At 39.8% G+C, this 22,085-nt stretch overlaps 1 protein-coding gene across 1 annotated transcript in view; it reads left to right on the top strand.

Annotated features, from left to right (window-relative positions):
- Positions 1 to 22,085, top strand: part of RBX1 (ring-box 1) — a 67,987-nt gene that overhangs the window by 9,325 nt on the left and 36,577 nt on the right. Inside the window, exons 2-3 of the mRNA XM_053721400.1 lie at positions 774 to 852; positions 1,203 to 1,273. Coding sequence (XP_053577375.1) covers positions 774 to 852; positions 1,203 to 1,273 — 150 coding nt within the window. The remainder of the gene's footprint in view (positions 1 to 773; positions 853 to 1,202; positions 1,274 to 22,085) is intronic.

The raw sequence follows: 22,085 nt of genomic DNA, 5'->3' as shown, positions 1-22,085 counted from the left end.
GAGAAGGGGGGGGCGGTCAGGCGACAGCTAGGCAGTGTGCCTGCGAGAAGGGGGGGGCGGTCAGGCGACAGCTAGGCAGTGTGCCTGCGTGAAGGGGGGGGGCGGTTAGGCGACAGCTAGGCAGTGTGCCTGCGAGAAGGGGGGGGGGCGGTTAGGCGACAGCTAGGCAGTGTGCCTGCGAGAAGGGGGGGGCGGTTAGGCGACGGCTAGGCAGTGTGCCTGCGAGAAGGGATCGGAAGAGTTAAAGGACCAATCAGCACAGTAGATTTGCATAGTCAACAAAGGCAAGATAGCAAGACAATGCAACAACACTTAGTCTGAGCTTGAAATGAGTAGTAGATTTTTATTTTTTATTTTTTTCTGACAATTTTAAGTTAAGTCTATTTCCACTCCCCCTGTACCATGTGACAGCCATCAGCCAATCACAAATGCATACATGCTTATTCTGTGAATTCTTGCACATGCTCAGTAGAAGCTGGTGACTCAAAGTTTAAATATAAAAAGATTGTGTGTATATTTTGTTAATGGGAGCAAATTGGAAAGTTGTTTAAAAATACATGCTGTATCTGAATAATAAGTTTAATTTTGACTTGAGTGTCCCTTTAAAATGCCAGGAATAGAGAAAGTGGGAATAATAGGCAGTCAGGCAGCTGTTAATGCTTTTGACCCAGGCAGCCAGTGATCAGTACGTTATAATATTGAAGGAGAGGAAGTGGTGTGTTAATCGATCTGTGGGTGGCACATATTGACTAGTTTTTCATTTCCTCTTGCAGTGGAATGCAGTCGCTCTCTGGGCCTGGGATATTGTGGTGGATAATTGTGCTATTTGCAGGAACCACATCATGGATTTGTGTAAGTTGTCTTTTTTTTGCTTTTTTATTTGAGAACATTGTGTGTAAATGACAATTACTTTTACTGTTCATTGATGTGCATCTGCCTCAGTAGGTGAGTATAGTTGCTTACTATGTGTACACAGAGAAGCTATTAACTTCCTGCAGTCAAACGCTAAAAAACCTTGTCTACATCTTGTTTGCTAGCAGAGGGTGTTGCTCTTGCTGTAGTCCGAAGAACTATTATACTGATCCGTGAGTTTGAGACTTGTACTCTATAAATACTGCACAGATCTAGACCACCTTGTTTGCGCGTGCGCTCTTTCCTGTGCGTGTCTTTTTTGTGTGTATTTACCTGGTGCTTTCTTTCAGGTATAGAATGTCAAGCCAACCAGGCGTCTGCCACCTCTGAGGAATGTACAGTGGCATGGGGAGTATGTAATGTGAGTACCGCAGCTGACACCTCAGCCTATTAACATACCTTACTTAGGTCAATTGAACCTGAGAAGGCGGTTCTGTTTTTTTGATTGCATGAAATAATGACAAGCACACAGTGCCACAAACTAGAATCTGGTTTTAAACAGGGCTTTACAAACCCCAGATGCCTGGTTGCTGTGGTAATGGTTTCTCATGGTCTTTCTACTGGAGCCATTTAGACTAGTAAATGGGATGGTCACAGGCGCATGTATCTCCATAGCAACATGCAGTAGTGCATAATTTTTTATTAAAAAGGGTCTTGGTTTGAAGATCCTTACCCTTTAGAGGCAACAATTTACAGCAAAGAAGTTAAGTACATTTTATAGTATTACTTGCACTAGTAAAAGCTATTAGTTAGATATTGTACTTTAAATGAGCACATGAAACCTATCCCGATATGCTTCATGTAAAGTGTGTGCTCAGAGCTGCTAGTGCCTCGTATTAGGCTTGCAATGACTTGATTTACATGATTCAAGTCAACACCACACATTTCATGTGCTTTACGGGTACTGTAACGCTCACACTGTGATACACAAGTATATTGCAAAAATACTTCTATTTAAAAGTGAAATGCATTAATCGTCTTAATTTTGGCTGGAATGTCCCTTTAATGTCAGATGTATATGCTCCTTTAGTTAACAAAAAAGTTAAATCAAAGTAAACCTAATCAACAGATTGTGTTAAAAAAAAAAAAAAAAAAGCAAACAACCTTTTTTTGCTAAATGAGCACTAAGATTTTCATTGTAGCCTCTGCCTGTAACTAGATAGGTTACTGTTAAAAAAACTTATTTTCTGCGGTCACATGATTTTTGCTGCAAAAGTCCTCTACTGAGCATGGGCAATAACCTGACTCTTGGTATTATAGGGGTTTCTTAGCAACAGGAAAAGCTGCTCCTTTGCCTGCCCCCTTATGGGGCTGTGACAGGAATGATTCTTAACAAAAAATCATTACAATATAACCACTGAAGCAGAGTTACAGGATAAGGATCCGCCATCTTTAACCAAGTGCCTACGCAGCACCTCACGCATAACAGCTGCCCAAATAAACACAAAATGTGAGTAAAGCTGCAAGGGATATTTGCTATAAGAGTGTCGCCCTAAATGACTAAAAAAAAATATATATAAAAAAAACTATGCCAAAACACAAAATAATGGAGGGCCTATAATCTCACACATTAACAGACTTTTGTGTGCGCCAGCTTACACTAAAACCCACATATCCCATACAGAAGCGAATATCGGCACATACAGTGAAGTTTTAAATGTAACTGCGAAGAACGGCAATTACCTTGTTGTAACTGGGATCTGCACAAAAACTTCCAGCCATACAAGAGGCTAGGCCCACAATATAGCATATGTGGGGATAGTGAGTAAAATGTGGTTGCACACAATAGACTAAATATAACGGCAGGCAGAAAATGCACCTTAAGAGAGACATAGAAGATTTCTACATTTTTGAATGCAGGCCATTTTGAGACTATACTACTACACTAATTCATACGGCAGACTCAGCTGAATTTTACTATTCATACCAACTTACCCAGATATCTGCCTGATATGCAGGTAGCCCTCAGTTTACGCCAGGGTTAGGTTCCAGGAGGAATGGTTGTAAATCGAAACCGTTGTAAATCGAAACCCAGTTTATAATGCAAGTCAATGGGAAGTGAGGGAGTTAGGTTCCAGGCACCTCTCAAAATTGTCATAAGTAACATCTAATACATTATTTCTCTTGCAAGTCCACGGATTCATCCAATACTTGTGGAATATTCTCCTTCCCCACAGGAAGTGGCAAAGAGCACCCACAGCAGAGCTGTCTATATAGCTCCATCCCCAGTCATTCTCTTTGCCGGCTCTAAGCAGTAGGAAGGGTAAAGTGAGTGTGATGACAAAAATGTTAGTTTTTATTTTCTCAAGCAAAAGTTTGTTATTTTAAATGGTACTGGTGTATGCTATTCACTCTCTAGCAGAAAAGGGATGAAGATTTCTCCAAGGAGGTTGATGATCTTAGCACTTTGTAACTAAGATCCACTGCTGTTCCCACAGAGGCTGAGGAGTACAGGAAAACTTCAGTTGGGGGAACGGTTTGCAGGCTAAACTGCATTGAGGTATGTTCAGTCAATTTTTTTTCTAGACAGACTGAGAATTCTAGAAAAGACTGACAGTATCCCCATGAGGGAAGGGTAAGCTGTATTCAGAGACTTAGTATGGAATCAAGCTTGCATAAAGGGCTAAGTTGTTACTGGTGACATTTATGATAAAAACGTTTTTTTTTCTTTTATTATTAAAGAAGATTAATGTTTTGGGGCACTTTGGAGGTTTGTTTTGGCTTATTTAAGGGTTATTAACCCACATGGCTAGTTTAGAAACACTTTGGTGTGTTTCTTTTAGGCCCCACTGACATCGAGTGAGGTGGGAGGGGCCTATTCGCGCCTCAGATGCGCAGTTTATTTTACACACAAGACATCAAGCTGCTACTCCGGAGGGTCCTGCTGTACTTGAGGGCCTAAAGGAACCCTTTTCCCCACAAATCTATCCCTAAGGGCAGGTAGGCGCCACAGCAGAGCTGTGGCAAGGTGCTGAACGTTTTTGTACCGTTTTTTTGACGTTTTGTCAATCCAGTTTTTCCATTAAGGGGTTAATCGTTTATTTGAATGTTGGGGCAATCTTACTAAAGCTTTATGAATCCACTGTAAAAATTTCGAAAAGTTAACTGCTTTTTTACACTGTTTTGCAGAGTTTGTGCATTTTTTTTTTCTCTTAAAGGCACAGTACCGTTTTTTTCTAAGTATTGTTTTACTTTGAATAAAGTGTTTTCCAAGCTTGCTTGTTTCATTACTAGCCTGTTTAACATGTCTGACATCAAGGAAACTCCTTGTTCAATGTGTTTAGAAGCCATTGTGGAACCCCCTCTTAGAATGTGTCCCCACTTGCACTGATATGTCTATAAATTTTAAAAAGCATATTATAGCGCTAGATGATTCTCAGACAGAAAGAAATGAGGTGATGCCATCTAGCTCTCCCCAAGTGTCACAACCAGTAACGCCTGCACAAGTGACGCCAAGTGTGTCGACTTCATTTACTTTACAAGACATGGCCACAGTTATGAATACAACCCTCACAGAGGTTTTATCTAAACTGCCTGGGTTACAAGGGAAGTGTGACAGCTCTGGGTTAAGAACAAATGCTGAGCCTTTTGACGCTTTAGTAGCCGTATCCGATATACCCTCACAATGTTCTGAAGTAGGGGTAAGGGTTTTGCTGTCTGAGGGAGAGATTTCTGATTCAGGGAAGACGCTCCCTCAGACAGATTCTGATATGACGGCCTTTAAATTGAAGCTTGAACACCTCCGCTTGTTGCTCAGGGAGGTATTAGCGACTCTGGATGATTGTGCCCTATAGTGGTTCCAGAGAAATTGTGTAAAATGGACAAATACTTAGAGGTTCCTGTTTACACTGATGGTTTTTCCAGTCCCTAAGAGGATTGCGAACATTGTTCCTAGAGAGTGGGATAGACCAGGTATACCGTTCGCTTCCCCTCCTGTTTTTAAGAAGATGTTTCCCATATCTGACACCATGCGGGACTCGTGGCAGACGGTCCCTAAGGTGGAGGGAGCTATTTCTACTCTCGCCAAGCGTACAACTATACCTATCGAAGACAGTTGTGCTTTCAAAGATCCTATGGATAAAAAATTAGAGGGTCTCCTAAAGAGAATTTTTGTTCATAAAGGTTTCCTTCTCCAACCTATTGCGTGCATTGTTCCTGTAACTACTGCAGCTGCTTTCTGGTTTGAGGCTCTTCAGATGGAGACCCCATTAGAGGATATTATGGATAGAATTAAGGCCCTTAAGCTGGCTAATTCTTTCATTACAGATGCCGCTTTCAACTGGCTAAATTAGCGGCAAAGAATTCAGGTTTTGCCATTTTAGCGCGCAGGGCGTTATGGCTTAAGTCCTGGTCTGCTGATGTATCATCAAAATCTAAACTTTTGAACATTCCTTCCAAAGGAAAGACCCTATTCGGGCCTGAATTGAAAGAGATTATTTCGGACATCACTGGAGGGAAAGGCCATGCCCTCCCTCAGGATAAAACAAATAAAATGAGGCCCAAACAAAATAATTTTCGTTCCTTTCGAAACTTCAAGGGTGGTCCCTCTTCCCCGGCTGTGAAGCAACAAGGGAGTTTTGCCAAATCCAAGTCAGTCTGGAGTCCTAACCAGGCTTGGAACAAGGGTAAACAGGCCAAGAAGCCGGCTGCTGCCTCTAAGACAGCATGAAGGGGTAGCCCCCGATCCGGGGATATGGAGGAAGCTAGTCCTCTTGATATTAAAACTAGTAAACGTTTATAAACCTCCTGTGGTTATTCCAGAGGTTTTTTTCTAAGGAATGGAATAGGCCTGGTACTTTTATTCCTTCAAGGTTTAAAAAATTGTATCCTTTGCCAGAAGTTAGATTGGAGTTTTGGGAAAAGATCCCCAAAGTTGATGATGCTATCTCTACTCTTTCTAAACGTACTACTATTCCTACGGAAGATAATAATTAATTTAATGATCCTTTAGATGGGAAACTTGAATCTTATCTAAGGAAAGCTTATTTATATTCAGGTCATCTTCTTAGGCCTGCAATTTCTTAGCCTGATGTTGCAGCTGCTTCAACTTTTTAGTTGGATACTTTAGCGCAACAAGTATCGGATCATGATTTATCTAGCATTAAAGGGATATTAAACCCAATTTTTTTTATTTCATGATTCAGATAGAGCATGAGATTTTAAGCACCTTTCTAATTTACTCCTATTAATTTTTCTTTGTTCTCATGTTATTTTGATTTGAAAAAGCAGTACTGTAAGCTTTAGAGCCAGACCATTTTTTGTTCAGCACATGGGTAGCACTTGCTGATTTGTGGCTAAATGTAGCAAACCAATCAGCAGCTCTACCAAGGTGCTGAACTAAAAAATGGGCCGGCTCCTAACCTTTTATTACTGCTTTTTCAAATCAAGATAACATGAGAACAAAGAAAAATTGATAATAGGAGTAAATTAGAAAGTTGTTTAAAATTGCATGCTCTATCTGAATCATGAAAGAAAAATGAGGAGTTAGTATCCCTTTAAGTTGATTCAACATGCTAATAATTTCATTTGTGATGCCATTTTTTATATCAAAATTGATGTTAAATCTGTCTTTAGCTATTCTAGCTAGAAGAACTTTGTGGCTCAAATCTTGGAATGCTGATATGACTTCTAAGTCCAGATAGCTATCTCTTTCTTTCCAATGTAATAAGTTATTTGGTTCTCAGTTGGATTCAATAATTTCAACTGTTCCTGGAGGGAAGGGAGTTTTTTTGCCTCAGGATAAAAAACCTAAGGGTAAATCTAAAGCTTTTAACCGTTTTCGTTCCTTTCGGCAAAATAAGGAACAGAAACCTAATCCTTCCCCCAAGGAATCTGCTTCCAATTGGAAGCCTTCTTCAAATTGAAATAAATCCAATCCATTTAAGAGATCAAAACCAGCCCCCAAGTCTGCATGAAAGAGCGGCCCTCATTCCAGCTCAGCTGGTAGGGGGCAGATTAAAAATTTTCAAGGATGTTTGGATCAATTCGGTCCGAAATCATTGGATTCAAAGTATTTTCTCTCGGGGGTACAGAATAGGATTCAGAGTAAGACCGCCTGTGAGAAGACTTTTTCTCACGCATTCCGGTAAACCCAGTTAAGGCTCAGGCTTTTCTGAAGTGTTTCAGACCTGGAGTTGTCAAAGGTAATTATGCCAGTTCCGTTTCAGGAACAGGGTCTGGGGTTTTATTCAAATCTATTCATTGTCCCAAAGAGAAAATTAATTTAGACCAGTTTTGGATCTAAAGATTTTGAATCGATATGTAAGAGTACCAACTTTCAAAATGGTGACTAAGGACTATTCTGCCTTTTTTGTTCAGCAAGGGCATTATATGTCCACAATAGACTTACAGGATGCATATCTTCATATTCCGATTCATCCAGATCACTATCAGTTGCTTAGATTCTCTTTTCTAGACAAGAATTACCAATTTGGCCTAGCGACAGCTCCAAGAATCTTTTCAAAGGTTCTAGGTGCCCTACTCTCTTTAATCAGAGAGCGGTGTATTGCGGTATTTCCTTATTTGGACGATATCTTGGTACTCGCTCAGTCTTTACTTTCTGCAGAATCTCACACAAATCAACTAGTGTTGTTTCTTCAAAGACATGGTTGGAGGATCAATTTACCAAAAAGTTGATTCCTCAGACAAGGGTCACCTTTTTAGGTTTCCAGATAGATTCAGTGTCCATGACTTTGTCTCTAACAGACAAGAGACGTTTGAAATTGGTTGCAGCCTGTCAGAACCTTCAGTCTCAGTCATTCCCTTCAGTAGCTATGTGCATGGAAGTTTTAGGTCTCATGACTGCAGCATCGGACGCAATCCCCTTTGCTCGTTTTCATATGAGACCTCTCCAGCTTTGTATGCTGAACCAGTGGTGCAGGGATTATACAAGGATATCACAATTAATATCCTTAAATCCCAATGTTCGACTTTCTCTGACTTGGTGGTTAGATCACCCTCGTATATTTTTAGGGGCCTCTTTTGTTCGTCCAACCTGGACTGTGATCACAACAGATGCAAGTCTTTCAGGTTGGGGAGCTGTTTGGGGATCTCTGACAGCACAAGGAGTTTGGTAATCTCGCCTCTTGAGATTTCCAATCAGTATTTTGGAACTCTGTGCGATTCTCAGGGCTCTTCAGTTTTGGCCTCTGTTGAAGAGAGAACCGTTCATTTGTTTTCAGACAGACAATGTCACAACTGTGGCATATGTCAATCATCAGGGTAGGACTCAGTCCTCAAGCTATGAAAGAAGTATCTCGGATACTTGTTTGGGTGGAATCCAGCTCCTGTCTAATTTCTGGGGTTCATATCCCAGGTATAGACGATTGGGAAGCGGATTACCTCAGTTGTCAGACTTTACATCCGGGAGAATGGTCTCTCCACCCAGATGTTTTCTCAAATTGTTCAGATATGGGGTCTTCAAGAAATAGATCTGATGGCATCTCATCTAAACAAAAACTTCCAAGGTACCTGTCCAGGTCCAGGGATCCTCAGGCGGAAGCAGTGGTTGCATTGACACTTCCTTGGTGTTATCAACCTGCTTATATTTCTTTTACAAAGAATATGACGAGTACACCGGTTTCATCCTTACTTGTGGGATATTAACCTCCTGCCAACAGGAAGTGGCAAAGAGCACCACAGCAAAGCTGTATATATAGCTCCTCCCCTTCCCTCCCAATCCAGTCATTCTCTTTGCCTGTGTTAACATAGGAAGAGGTAAAGTGAAAGAGGTGATATTTTTAGTCTTTACTCAATAAGTTTGTTATTTTAAAATGGTACCGGTGAGTACTATTTTTCTCAGTGTGACTTCAGAAATCGTTTCTAGTCGGGAAAGAACTAGAAAATTTTTCACCCTGATGCAGATGATCTTGGCAATTTTCTCTAAGGGCCATTTGTTCCCACTAGCAGCTGAGGGTAATGCAGAGGACAAATCTTCAGAGTGGAGAACACTGTCATACTACAAGCAGCATTGAGGTATGTACAGTCGTTTTTTTCTGGGAGAGACATAGTATACAAGAACAGACTGACATTTTCCCCCATACAGGGGAGGGGTAAGCATTATACACTATATAATACGAACTCAATAGTGTCCCTAGCAGTCCCTTTATTATATATACCATACATTTTTATTAAGTGTATACAAAGGGCAAGCTGATGTTTCACTTATATGTTTATTACGTTTGATAAAGTGTACACACAGGGTTACGAGCTGATGTTTTCACTTTATATGCGTGGTGTGATGCTGTGAGAAGCCTTTCTGACATTCGTCACTTGGTTTGATTGCAAAAACTAGCTCAGGGGTATTTTGTCTCTAAAGGGATCATGAAGTTCCTTATGAGACATGGTTTGGTTTTTCGCGCATTTACTGAGCAGTTTATATTCAGCAGAACTCAGAGGCTTGCAATAGGGCCTATTTTACTATACAAAACATCCTTTACCAAAGGCTTCAGTTGGTTCTAGGGGCAGGTAGACGCCACAGCATAGCTGTGGCAAGGTGCAGAGTGCTGCTTAAAAAATAAGTTACTTAAATTGTTGTTAAACGAGATATTATCAGTTTATACAAGTAGTGCAATATTGTCAACTTTTGGACTAGTGCCTAATATTGTTGCCTTGCTTCAAGCGTTTATGGGTATTGCCAGAAAAATTGTTGCACTTTAATATTTAAAGGCGCAGTCCATATTTTTCATTAAATTGTTCTTTATACTTTTTGTGAACTCTATACCATATAGCAATTATAAAACTTCTATTATAGTTATTGCTAGTCTGAGCCTGAGGAAACTACTTGCTCAATGTGTTTAGATGCCATTGTAGAACCCCCATTACATTTTGTCCCGCATGTACTGAAAGGTCCTTACAGTGTAAAGAGCAAATTTTCCTTAAGGAAAGTATGCCCAATGATGATTCTCAGTCAGAGAAGAATCAGGGTATGCCGCTAAACTCTCCCCAAGCATCACAACCTTTAACTAACACCCACGCAAGCGCCGCCGGGTTCTTCATCTGCGTCTGCTTTATTTTCTCTGCAAGATAGCTGCAGTTAAGACCTCTGTAAGGGTAGATGACCTATCTAAATTGCCAGTGTTACAGGTCAAATGCAGTAGAGTAGCAGTCAATGTCAGCACTGCAATCTCTGAGGACTTACTGGTCATTACCGACGTACCCTCACAAGAATCGGATTTGGGGGTCAGGGAACTATTGTCTGAAGGAGAGTTTTCCAATTTAGGAAGTGCGTTCCCTCAGACGGATATGGACTTTGTGTCCTTTAGATTTAAGTTTGAACACCTCCGCCTGTTACTTAGGGAGGTCTTAGCAACTCTGGATGACTGTGATCCCATTGCAGTGCCACCAGAAAATTTATGTAAGATGGACAAGTTCCTAGAGATACCGACGTATTCTGATAGTTTTTTTCCGGTTTCTAAGAGAATCTCGGAAATTATTTTGCGATAATGGGAAAGACCGGGTGTTCCATTTTTTACCTTCCCTTAATTTTAGAAAAATGTATCCCATTCTTGACACAGTCAGGGACACTAGGCAATCAGTCCCTAAGGTGGAGGGAGCTATATCTACCCTGGCTAAGCGTACAACTATTTCTATTGAAGACAGTTGTGCTTTCAAAGATCCTATGGATAGTCTAAAGAAGTTGTTTTTTCTGTTACAGCTGACAGCTTGTATTGTACCAGTTATCACTGCCCAGTTTCCACTGCGGTGACCTTTTGGTTTGACTCTTTTGGAGGAATTTCTTCAGACAGAGATCATGGTCTGCTGATGTGTCATTAAAATCTAAGTTTTAGCTATTCCTTTCAAGAGTAGGACCCTATTCGGGCCTGAATTGAAGAAAATCATTTCTGACATTACTGGAGGTAAAGGCCATGCCCTACCTCAGAACAGGTTAAGGAGTAAAGTACCCTCAGCTTCCTCTCCTTCCATTAAGCAGGAAGGGAATTTTGCTCAATCCAAGTCCATCTGGAGTCCCAACCAGGCTTGGAATAAAGGGAAGCTATCTAAAAAGCCCGCTGCTGCTACTAGGACAGCATGAAGGGGCGGCACCCGATCCGGGACCGGATCTAGTAGGGGGCAGACTTTCTTTCTTTGTCCAGATTTGGGAGAGAGATGTTCAGGACCCCTGGGCATTGGAAATCGTGACCCATGGGTATCAACTGGAATTCAGGGTTTTTCTCCCAAGAGGGAGATTTCATCTTTCAAGATTGTCTGTAGTCCAGATAAAGAGAGGCGTTTTGGGGGGGCGGAGTTACCATCAACGGGGAACAGACTTGTTTCTCAGAGCTCCCGCCTGTGTAATTAATAATTTGAATCCTACTGCAACTAGTTCTTAAATATGACATATTGAACTCATGCAGCTTAATCTATGAAGGCTCCTGATTCAGGAGACACCAAGTTTGCACAGCTGAGCGGGAGCCACGATACAACACATCTACATGATGCGCCTCTGATCCTGGGAGCGACTTCGCAGCCCTCGTTGCTCTAATACTCTGTCTGGCTCAGGGGAAGCGCACTGTCGCAGTGCCTAAACATATAGCGACTGCTCATAAAAGCCACTCAGGCAGTCTCTCGCTCGTAAATCTTTTGTAGCTATTCTCAGAAGGAGCACGATAAGAATAAACATTATCAATCCCAGGGATCGGGGCGGCGGATCCCCTTCCCCACTTCAACTTCATATTGTACTTGAGCGCTACCCGGAGAGGAAGAGAGCGTGGTGAAAAGGGGGAAAATAGTCATAAAACATCGAGATCCATTTGGACGCTCAGGTGGCGTGACTGAATGTGAATTTCTATGCTCCCTATTTCTCTTTGCTGCTAAAATTGTCCCGAACATGGACTACTTAAACAAATGGGAGACTAAGGCGACGCAGTCTTTAGATGACCATTTTACCTCCCTAAAGCGGGAACTCTGCATTCTAATAGATTTAGCAGTGAGGGAGCCGCATCATACTGAGAGCTTTTCGCTACCACACAAAGCAAGCCTGCAGCAAAGCCAAGGTGGCAGTGTCCTGGAGGTGGCCACAGATAGCAGCTCATCGGTTCCTACACCAGGGCAAGATCTTCATCACGCAGCAAAACTGCAACTCCTGGGAGCATTCACTGCATCCATCCCTTTGGCAGATGGGGAGGGGATGGTGGCAGTGATCGGCTCTCCCCAAGTTGTACCACTAAGTAACCCTGCAATTAAGCTCCCTAACAGAGGTACCTCAAAGAATTCACAGATCATGTTTAGAAATGCAGGTCTCAACTTACTGACAACAGAGCGCTTTGACAATGAGGAACTAATCGACAGAAAGTGACTATCCAGAAGACGGCTACAGCTGGGGGAGTCTTTGGTCCCCCCCAGGGCAGGCCTCAAACACCTATACGGCGAACCGGAGCTGGTCGAAGGAGACATAGGAGACCGACGTTGCCTAATTTCGCTGCAGAGGGAGAGGTGTAACATGGTCCGATACATGATACTTGCGGATTCATTCCCCCATACTGCAGTCATAGTGTTGCATATCTCCTCGCATACACCCCCGTGCACATGGTTCCATCTGGACATTCTAGAGCCTCAGAGTAGGAGTCGGTTGACTGAGTAATCCGGAGAGGTTGGGAACAGAGACACAGCTGTATTCTATTAATGCGGTTTTGCTCTGTCATCCTATTGCCACACCGCCCAGAACTGAACTTGGTCACACCACATGCCTATATGCTCACAGCTCTTACAGAATGATTCAAATATGTCATTTATTACCAGTAAGTTTTGTATGTATAATATGAACCCTCGTTGCCTTGTATGTTTTGGATATCGACAGTGCTGTCTGATGTGTTTACCGTAGTTAACCAATATCTGAGGGCTGTAATGTTTAGAACCCCATATGAAGCCTGAATTTGGCCCATGCATATTTTGAATGTTATTGGTATAATTAGGGACAAGGGGTAATAAGAGTTTAGTTGGAAAGTTTCATCTTATATAAGCTATTCTTAACCATAGGTCTCAGTTTGGGATATCTTTATAATTAGTAAGGAAAATATTTTAGTTTTCATACAGGATTATGCCCTATTACAACTGAATTAACAGGATTTAAAACACTAAATCTCATATCATTATTAGTAAGTCTTAGTTCATTCATGTTGGCACTATCTTTATGTATGACGCCTAAACCTGGAGATTCTGATCTAATTATCTTGAGTTGTGCTATGTTTGATGATCTGATGTCTAGCCCATAATGTATACATCTACCTTCTATGTTTAAATGTTCCTTTCTCATAGCCGCATAAGTTTTGCCTAGTTGCTACTTCTCCTATATATCTCACACAGATGGTCTATATCAGGGGTCGCCAACCTTTCGGACCTCAGGGACCACTAAACTCACAATTTTGAATCCCGTGGACCACTAACATGATTTTTTTTTTTTAAAGGTACAAACCTCTATAATATGTCTGTCTGTCTGTCTCATTGTGAAGCTCATTAACAAATCTAGACAAGCCAGAAGGCTTGTTTTTCCTACAGAAAACATCTGGAATACATTATTTACAATGCAGCAAAGGATTCTGGGTAAGAGATGCAAATTAGGTTCACAATGACACACCTTTTTACTTCAGCCTGCTTTTCAGCAGATTCCCTTAACGCCAAGTATTGCTGTTCACACAGCTTGTAGACTTAGCTAGGGTTAAAGCAGTGATTCAAAACTATCCCAGGACAGACTGTTTCGTAGTTGTTGCTTCTCACCCAGCACTGATTTAAACTTTCTCCCAGCTGATGAGTAGCAACAACTACGAAACAGTCTGTCCTGTGATAGTTTTGAATCACTGCTTTAACCCTAGCTAAGTCTACAAGCTGTGTGAACAGCGATACTTGGCGTTAAGGGAATCTGCTGAAAAGCAGGCTGAAGTAAAAAGGTGTCGTCGTGAACCTAATTTGCATCTTACCCAGAATCCTTTGCTGCATTGTAAATAATGTATTCCAGAGGTTTTCTGTGGGAAAAACAAGCCTTCTGGCTTGTCTAGATTTGTTAATGAGCTTCACAATGAGTTATTTTCTCTATTTTATGCGTAGTGGAGGATTTTAAACTCACTTTTTACCTCCCCCTAATTTTTTTATATATATATATATATATATATATATATATATATATATATATATATATATATATATATATATATATATATATATATATATATATATATATATATATATATATATATATATATATATATATATATATATACATACATATACATTTTCTGCAGGTAAGTAATTGTAAAATGTCTCGAATTAATTTGTTTCATTTTCTCTTAGTCTAACATAGAAATGTAGCAATAAAAAGGTGCATTGCTCATACGAACATCTTGCATGCAGAAAAAAACAGCTTTGCAGACATTGAAAAGCTAGGGAACGAGCTTGCAAAAATCTCAGAGCCAGACAACAATCAATGCACTGTTGCTTTGTAGCACTACTGCATATTTGATTGTCTTCAAACAGCACTTTGCGCTGGATGCACTGTTAAGGAAAACTTATACAATGCAGCCAGAGAACAGCAATGTTAAAAAAGAACATCCTAATGTGGAGCAGCACTGAAAAGTTAATGTGCTAACAGTTCCTGTTCTTTCTGCAGACATGCTGCATTTTCTGCAATGACATCTCAGATCACTCTATGTTCTGCCTTGTGGTATATATATACTCAAAATAAAGCAAGAAAGGCACTCTCCATAATAAACACCAAACTTTACTTCAGGTGAACGTTTTCGGGGTTACCCACGTCCTCAGATCTTACAAAACAATAAGTGAGAAAACCATTTGTATTTTACTGGTAATGATCCTGCTAGTACGTGTGGCGTCCCTTCAGCACAACTGCGCATGCATGAGAGACCATACAGAGGCCCTAGAGGATCAAAAAAGTCACCAAGGCAGAAGCTTAATAAAAATTGATTAAAAACAAAGTGCACAACCTCAAAATAGCAAGAGACATAGTGTATATTTTTTATAGGTGTAAATAAAGTATTTAGTAGTATTATTGGCTCGATTACGTGGTCTAAATGTCCTAACTATGTGTATGGTGCTGATATAACAAAGATAGATGCAGTGACTATATATCACACATGCGGATTCACTGTTAATCACATTATTGCAAACAACTTACTTAAACCGCTGGAAGAGGGGGGTATCAACGGCACTACTGGCCGAGTGTAGCTTAAATACTTTGGATTCCCTACTAACCCCTTATCACCATTTAGTGTGTGTGGGAGTTATTCCCTTACAAATATTTTTGACTTGAAAAGGTGCTATGTAGTTTTCAACATATGAAACTTAAAGTAGAGAGAAACTCTAACTCAACAGACTACATATATAGCACTCATAAGGGTTAATGTAGGGTACATCTATAAGTAGTACAAAATACTCTATTCCTTAAGGCAAATCAGAGTTACTGATAGTCTAGTGAGCATGCGTGTTCAACGTTAAAACATAACTTTTATTGTGTCAAAATTTAATATAAAATGCTGGAAATTGATTTAAAAACACTCTCAGATGCTGGAGGATCAGTAATTAACCTGTTCACGTTAGATTATAGTAAAGTAGGTCATATATTGTGCTGGTTGACTACTTTAGTTTAACTGTATCAAGTTTATTTAAGCTGATACAGACTCGTAACAGGAAGTCTTATTGGATTATTGTGTATATATATAAAAAAAGAAGAAAGAAAGATACTCTGTAATATTTACTAATAGTAATGATGGTGAAGTATCAAATTATATATTATATTATACACAAGTGTCACTGCATGTACAGATTAACCATATATCAGTACAGCGCTAACATTCTGGTTTAGCCCAATACTATCTGCTTATGGGTAACATACTCTGTATATTGGAGTAGGGTGATGAGAGTGCAATGCACCCTGTTAGAGATTAATACTATTTTGGCTGGGGGATTAACCCCCGGTGTTGATCTTTGAATACCAGTTTGGTACTCCACATAAGGAGAAGCCGCCACTTTATCTATTCAGTAGTGTATTGTTTATTTCACCCACACTTGTCTGAATGGCTTCTGCGTTTATACGTGGAATGTCCAATGTTGTGATTCACATAAATTAGTTGTAAGTTCTTAACATTCTGTTATGACCCGTAAGTTGGGTGTGCTAAAATAGCTTCATAGGTTTGTTATAGGCTCATATGTTTGGCGTAACACTTGTATGCTATGTATTAAAGCAGTGCTAAAATGACTTCCTAGGTTTGTTATAGAATCATATGTTTGGCGCAACACTTGTATACCATGTATTAGAGCAGTGCCCACTAGAATGAGTCAGAATTCAGCACACATACAGATTGCAGGCTATCACAGTTCAGCTGGAGCTAATGGATTTTTATATAATATAAAATATTAATAGTACCACAGGCTAGTTATAAACTCATATCTGTAGCGTAACATTTGTCTACAGATATATAAGAGAAATATTCGTTAGTTGGATTAGGGGTTTTAACGCAGCTGATTGGATCACATACGCTGTCAAATTTCAGCACACATACAGATTGCAGGCTACCGCAGTTCTATTGGAGCTAATGTTAATCTCACTGCTCAGTTTTTAGCCGGTGCAGTATATGCACTCTTACCCGGTGTTGGTTAGGTTCTCTGCCAGTAGTTTATATTTAAACTACTAGTTTGTGAAATAAAGTCTACAATCAACAGCCTGTATCAAATGATTGCTCCAAGTGAGCCCCACTCCCGAGTATAATACTCTTGTATCGTTTGCCCAATGAGCCTATCTACTGAATGTTGAGCATATATGGTCCAATGTTATTGGAATATAACGGTGACGATATGCCTACTTTAACTAGTTAGTTAATAAGTTAGAACAGGTTTGGTATTACAGCATTCTAAGGCTAATCTAAAAATACAGGAGCTCAGGACTCCTCACTTACTTAAACCGGGCTAACCTCAGCATGCTGTAATAAGTAATCCATTTACAATCTTGTTATTCACGTAAGGTTGCTTAGCAACCATAAACAAAGCCTGCTATAGTAGGTAGGTAATCCATTTACAAGTTTGTAGTTAACGCACAGTTGCTTAGTATCCATAAACAAAGTCCAGCAACCAATCATACATAGTTCATATCCGTGAACCACTCCCATAGTGATATCACATACTATCATTGTTGCCAATATACACAATATGCAAAGATCTAAAACGTCTATACTTAAACCTTAATGGTTAATCAGATATGCATCATAGACCGAATTGGATGCAACATAGTACTTAGTAGAAATAAACTTTTATACAAGTTACAGTATATCAGAAAAATACTAGAAAATATTTAGAGATCCTGAATGCAATGTACAGAACATAAAGATGCAACATGCTCGTCAAACGCTGGCGCCACAAATCTTAGTACAGATATAGACTACAACTCATCAACACTTATCACCCAGTTGCGCCTGCTTTAACATAATGTCACTAACAGTAGCTCTACTGGGAATATCCTCCATGTTAAATGGTCTACTATATATGGAGTTAATAAATAGAACATAAAACAGATCATCCCGAGTATGAATGATGTTCAACTTACTGTGACATATGTTCACAATTAACTCATACAATTGGATCATAAAATAAATTAAGTAAATGTACAATCAGATAATACAGGTATACTCATACATGCAGCTATTGCAACCAAACCGTGAATGATAATATAGCCCAAACCATGGCTAATATAGTCCATGTATACAAGAAAGTCACACTTTTAACCACGTATCACAGTTAAATACATTACAACTATTGCTCTATAATGTAACTATCAAATATTCAGTATTTAAACCACCATATGGTAGCCTGTCACAAACCCTGGCCACTCTAGCCCATATATCCAAGGGCCCTGAGGAATCAAACTATTCAGATAGTTAACCACACATCCAAATTAAGTACCTTTCTGGAGTCTTTAACTGTTATTCAACCATGTCATAGACAAAAGGTAATAACCATCAAATATACTTTCAGAATAGTAACCAAGATACCCATACCAGAGGGTCAGTGTTCATAATTTATAAGAAGCATTGCATATCAAGATTAACATTCAGTCCCTTAGGGACCAAAGTATCCAATGTGAAGATCCACCTGCTCTCTTTGCAATAGCAACCTACCTCTATCACCCCCTCTAGAAAGGGGTGGAATGTGGTCTATGATGATAAATCGTAAATCAGTGTTTCTATGTTTGGCCTGAAGAAAATGCCTGGCCACAGGCTGATCAGCTTTGCCACTATTCAAGGCCGCTCTGATAGCAGACCTGTGATTGGCCATTCTAGTGCGGGAATCATCCTGTGTCTTGCCGACATAGAACTTGCCACATGGACAGTGAATCATGTATACGATGTAATTTGTGGTGCATGTGACCCCATGTCTAATTGTAAATTTATTGTTTGTCCAAGGATGTGTGAAAAATTTTCTCTGGATCATCCCACTGCATGTGGTGCATCCACTACATCGGAAGCACCCATTTTTGGTGGTGTCTAACCATGTTTTAGACTTATAACTTAGTCTATTGTCGGGTCGCATCAAATGATCTCTTAAGGAGGCCTCCCTCCTGTAACCAACAATCGGTAAGTCCATGGATTCACAGGATAGTCATCTATCAGTTGAGACAATGTCCCAATGGTCACGTCGACTTTGGAGTAAAAGTGGTTGTAAGTATCATTCGCTCTCTCGGTGGTGCCTCCGGTAAATCTTCTTCAATGCTTCCTTCTGTGTGGTATTAATAGCCTCAGTATAGGCCAATGTGAGATGTTTCTTATAACCACACTGTTTGAACTTGTTCCTCATCTCCTCCAATTGCAGTTGTTTGTTGGCTTGTTCACTATTATTTCTGGTAACCCGCTTAAACTGCGACTTAGGCAGAGCCTTTTTCAAGAATGGTGGATGGCAGCTTGAACCCTGCAAGATAGAATTTCTGTCCGTGGGTTTCTGATACAACGTAGTGTTCAGACCTGCCCCGGATTTGTATATTCTTAAGTCGAGGAAATCTATTGTCTGGTTGTCAAAAGTGATTTTAAATTTCAGGTTATCATTCGCTTCATTCAATTCCTTAAACCAAGAGTCCAATTCTTGCTGGTCACCCCTCCAGATCAGAAACAGATGGTCTATGTATCTGCCGAACAAATGTATCCTATGATCTTGGAAGAGAGTGGTTCCCAAGGTTTCGAACTGTGCCATTAACAGATTGGCATAGGATGGGGCCACATTGGACCCCATCGCTGTGCCCGATATCTGTAAGTAGAATTTGGATTCGAATTTGAAGTAGTTCATCATCAAACAATACTCCAGCAACTGCAGTACCACATCAACAGGTGGACCCACATACGGGGTATTGAGTAGAGTAGATCTGATTGCGGCCATCCCTTCATCATGTGGGATGACAGTATACAAGCTGGTTACATCTAAGGTAACCAGCAAATCATTCCCATCCAAATCAACTTCTTGTAATAACTTAAACATTTTGATAGTCAAGGAGGAACGAATCCATCTGTTTGACAAATGGTTGCAGAATGTCATCCACATAAACTGCAAGTGTTTGTAGTACTGAGCCCCTCGCCGACACTATCGGATGTCCTGGAGGCCTGATGGGGTCCTTATGGACTTTCGGTAGAGTGTGTAGATAATTGGGACTATAGGGAAATCCACCACCAAAAATTCAAATGTTGCCTTGGTTAGAATATTTGCTGTTAATATTGTTTCCAAATATTCATCAATGGTTTTCTTGAATTCAGAGGTGGGATCATGTGTATCATTCAACTGTGTCATTATCTCATGTCTGTAATCTGTGTAGTCTTGCAAGACCAATGCACCCCCCTTATCAGCATTACATATAACCAGGCTGTGGTTTTCCTTCAGAGCTTTTAATGCCATCCACTCATCTTTAGAAAAATTGTTCCTTCCAGGAGTTGTCATATTGATAGTGGTTTCAAAATCCTCCTTTACCATACGAGTAAAGGTATGGATGCTGGTATTAGATGATTTGGGATCAAATTTGCTACGCCTTTTAAAAGTATCAGTGGGGTGGTCATTTTTCCCAAAGTATTCTCTAAGGCGTAGTTTTCTGTTAAACTTATACATGTCCACATGTAGATCGAATTTATCCAATCTTGCCGTGGGTACAAAGCTGAGCCCCTTCTCGAGGATCCCTTGTTCAACAGGTGTTAGTTGATAGGAACTGAGGTTAATGATGTTACTTAATTCCAACCTCTGCGCCACTGTTGTGGTGGTGGTCTCCCCCGGACAGATCCTATCGCGCCTGTGACCACCTCTCCTGGGGTGTGGCCTCCCCTTGAGGTGTTTTTGACCGGGTGGTCATGGGTTGGGAGCCTGTGGTAGTGCCCAAATCTGGAAAATCACCTTTTTCAGGGTCTGAGCTGTTGGAGCTTTCGATGGTATTCAGGGTTCTTGGTTTGAAAACCCGGGGTCTTCTATTCCTGAAGACAAATCTTCGTTCCTCAGGACCTAATAACCACTTGTATAACTTCTTTTCCCTATAGTCACTGGTGACAGCTTCCCACTTGCATTCTTTAAAGGAAATGAGTTCACTTTCATATTGTTCCACTTGATTTTTTTATTTTAGACAGCCACCTTTCTTCACCGTCACCCTCCAATTTATCATGGTGCATAGTTTCAAATGTTAATACCTCATTTTCCACTTGTTTAAGTAGTGTGGTGACTTTGTCAATGACGAGTAGAATTAAATCCAAGGAACATTTATTTAATATCCCACACCATTTAACACAAAAAATGGCATTGTTACGACCAATGGTGGGGACATTTTTTACTCTAAAGCCCTTAGGGATAAAATACCTTCTGTGATAGTCTGAAAGATAACCGTGCATTTTCAGATCAATTTCCCTTTTTTTCAATTTAACAAGTTGATTGTATAGCTGTTTAGGTTGTTCCCTCATTGTTTTGATGGCCAACTCATCAAATCTTATCCTGTTAGCATCTGCATCACTGAATTGAAACACAGTAGCCCCCTCTATTCCATCAGTCTCTACTATTTGCTGGGGTTGTGTTTGTGACATTGTAAATATCCAATCACCACACCGTTATATAAACAGTTAAAAGCAAAATGTCCAGATTGACAAAAATGTCAGCAGAACACATAAACAGTCAAAGTACAGTTTACTAGGGTGCAGAGATCAAATAATCAATACAGTATTCCAAATGGATCCCACACTCACTACTAAGACACAGCTTCTGGGGTGCACTTTAAATAGTAATATATCAAAATAAATCAAGAAAGGCACTTTCCATAATAAACACCAAACTTTACTTCAGGTGAACGTTTTTGGGGTTACCCCCGTCCTCAGACCTTACAAAACAAACAGTGAGAAAACAATTTGTGTTTTACCTGGTAATGATACTGCTAATGCTCATATCATTATTAGTAAGTCTTAGTTCATTCATGTTGGCACTATCTTTATGTATGACGCCTAAACCTGGAGATTCCGATCTAATTATCTTGAGTTGTGCTATGTTTGATCTGATGTCTAGCCCATAATGTATAAATCTACCTTCTATGTTTAAATGTTCCTTTCTGATAGCCGCATAAGTTTTGCCTAGTTGCTACTGCTCCTATATATCTCACACAGATGGTCTATATCAGGGGTCGCCAACCTTTCGAAACTCAGGGACCACTAAACTCACAATTTTGAATCTCGTGGACCACTAACATGATTTTTTTTTAAAAGGTACAAACCTCTATAGTGTGTGTGTGTATATATATGTGTATATATATATATATATATATATATATATATATATATATATATATATATATATATATATATATATATATATATATATGTATATATGTATATATGTATATATGTATATATGTATATATGTATATATGTATATATGTATATATGTATATATATGTATATATGTATACAAGAATAGATACAGCGCCTATATATCCATTAAAATATGGGTGGTATATGGGAATATGAATGAGAGCTAGAGATAATTATTTGAGAAATAATAACAATTAAGAGTATAAAAGATTATTAAAATAAATTATGCTTGAAAAATGATGAATAGATTATGAAACAGTGTTCATATGAGTCTTTAGACAATATATAGTCCGTGGTAAATCTTCATATGAAGTTGATATCAGTAAATAGATGGTATATAATACCCTTACCAGATATTACCTC

The sequence above is a fragment of the Bombina bombina genome, chromosome 7 (assembly GCF_027579735.1).
Source record: "Bombina bombina isolate aBomBom1 chromosome 7, aBomBom1.pri, whole genome shotgun sequence".
Classification (NCBI taxonomy): domain Eukaryota; kingdom Metazoa; phylum Chordata; class Amphibia; order Anura; family Bombinatoridae; genus Bombina; species Bombina bombina.
The sequence above is the reverse complement of the archived record's forward strand: the minus strand, read 5'-3'. Positions and strand labels throughout refer to the sequence as shown.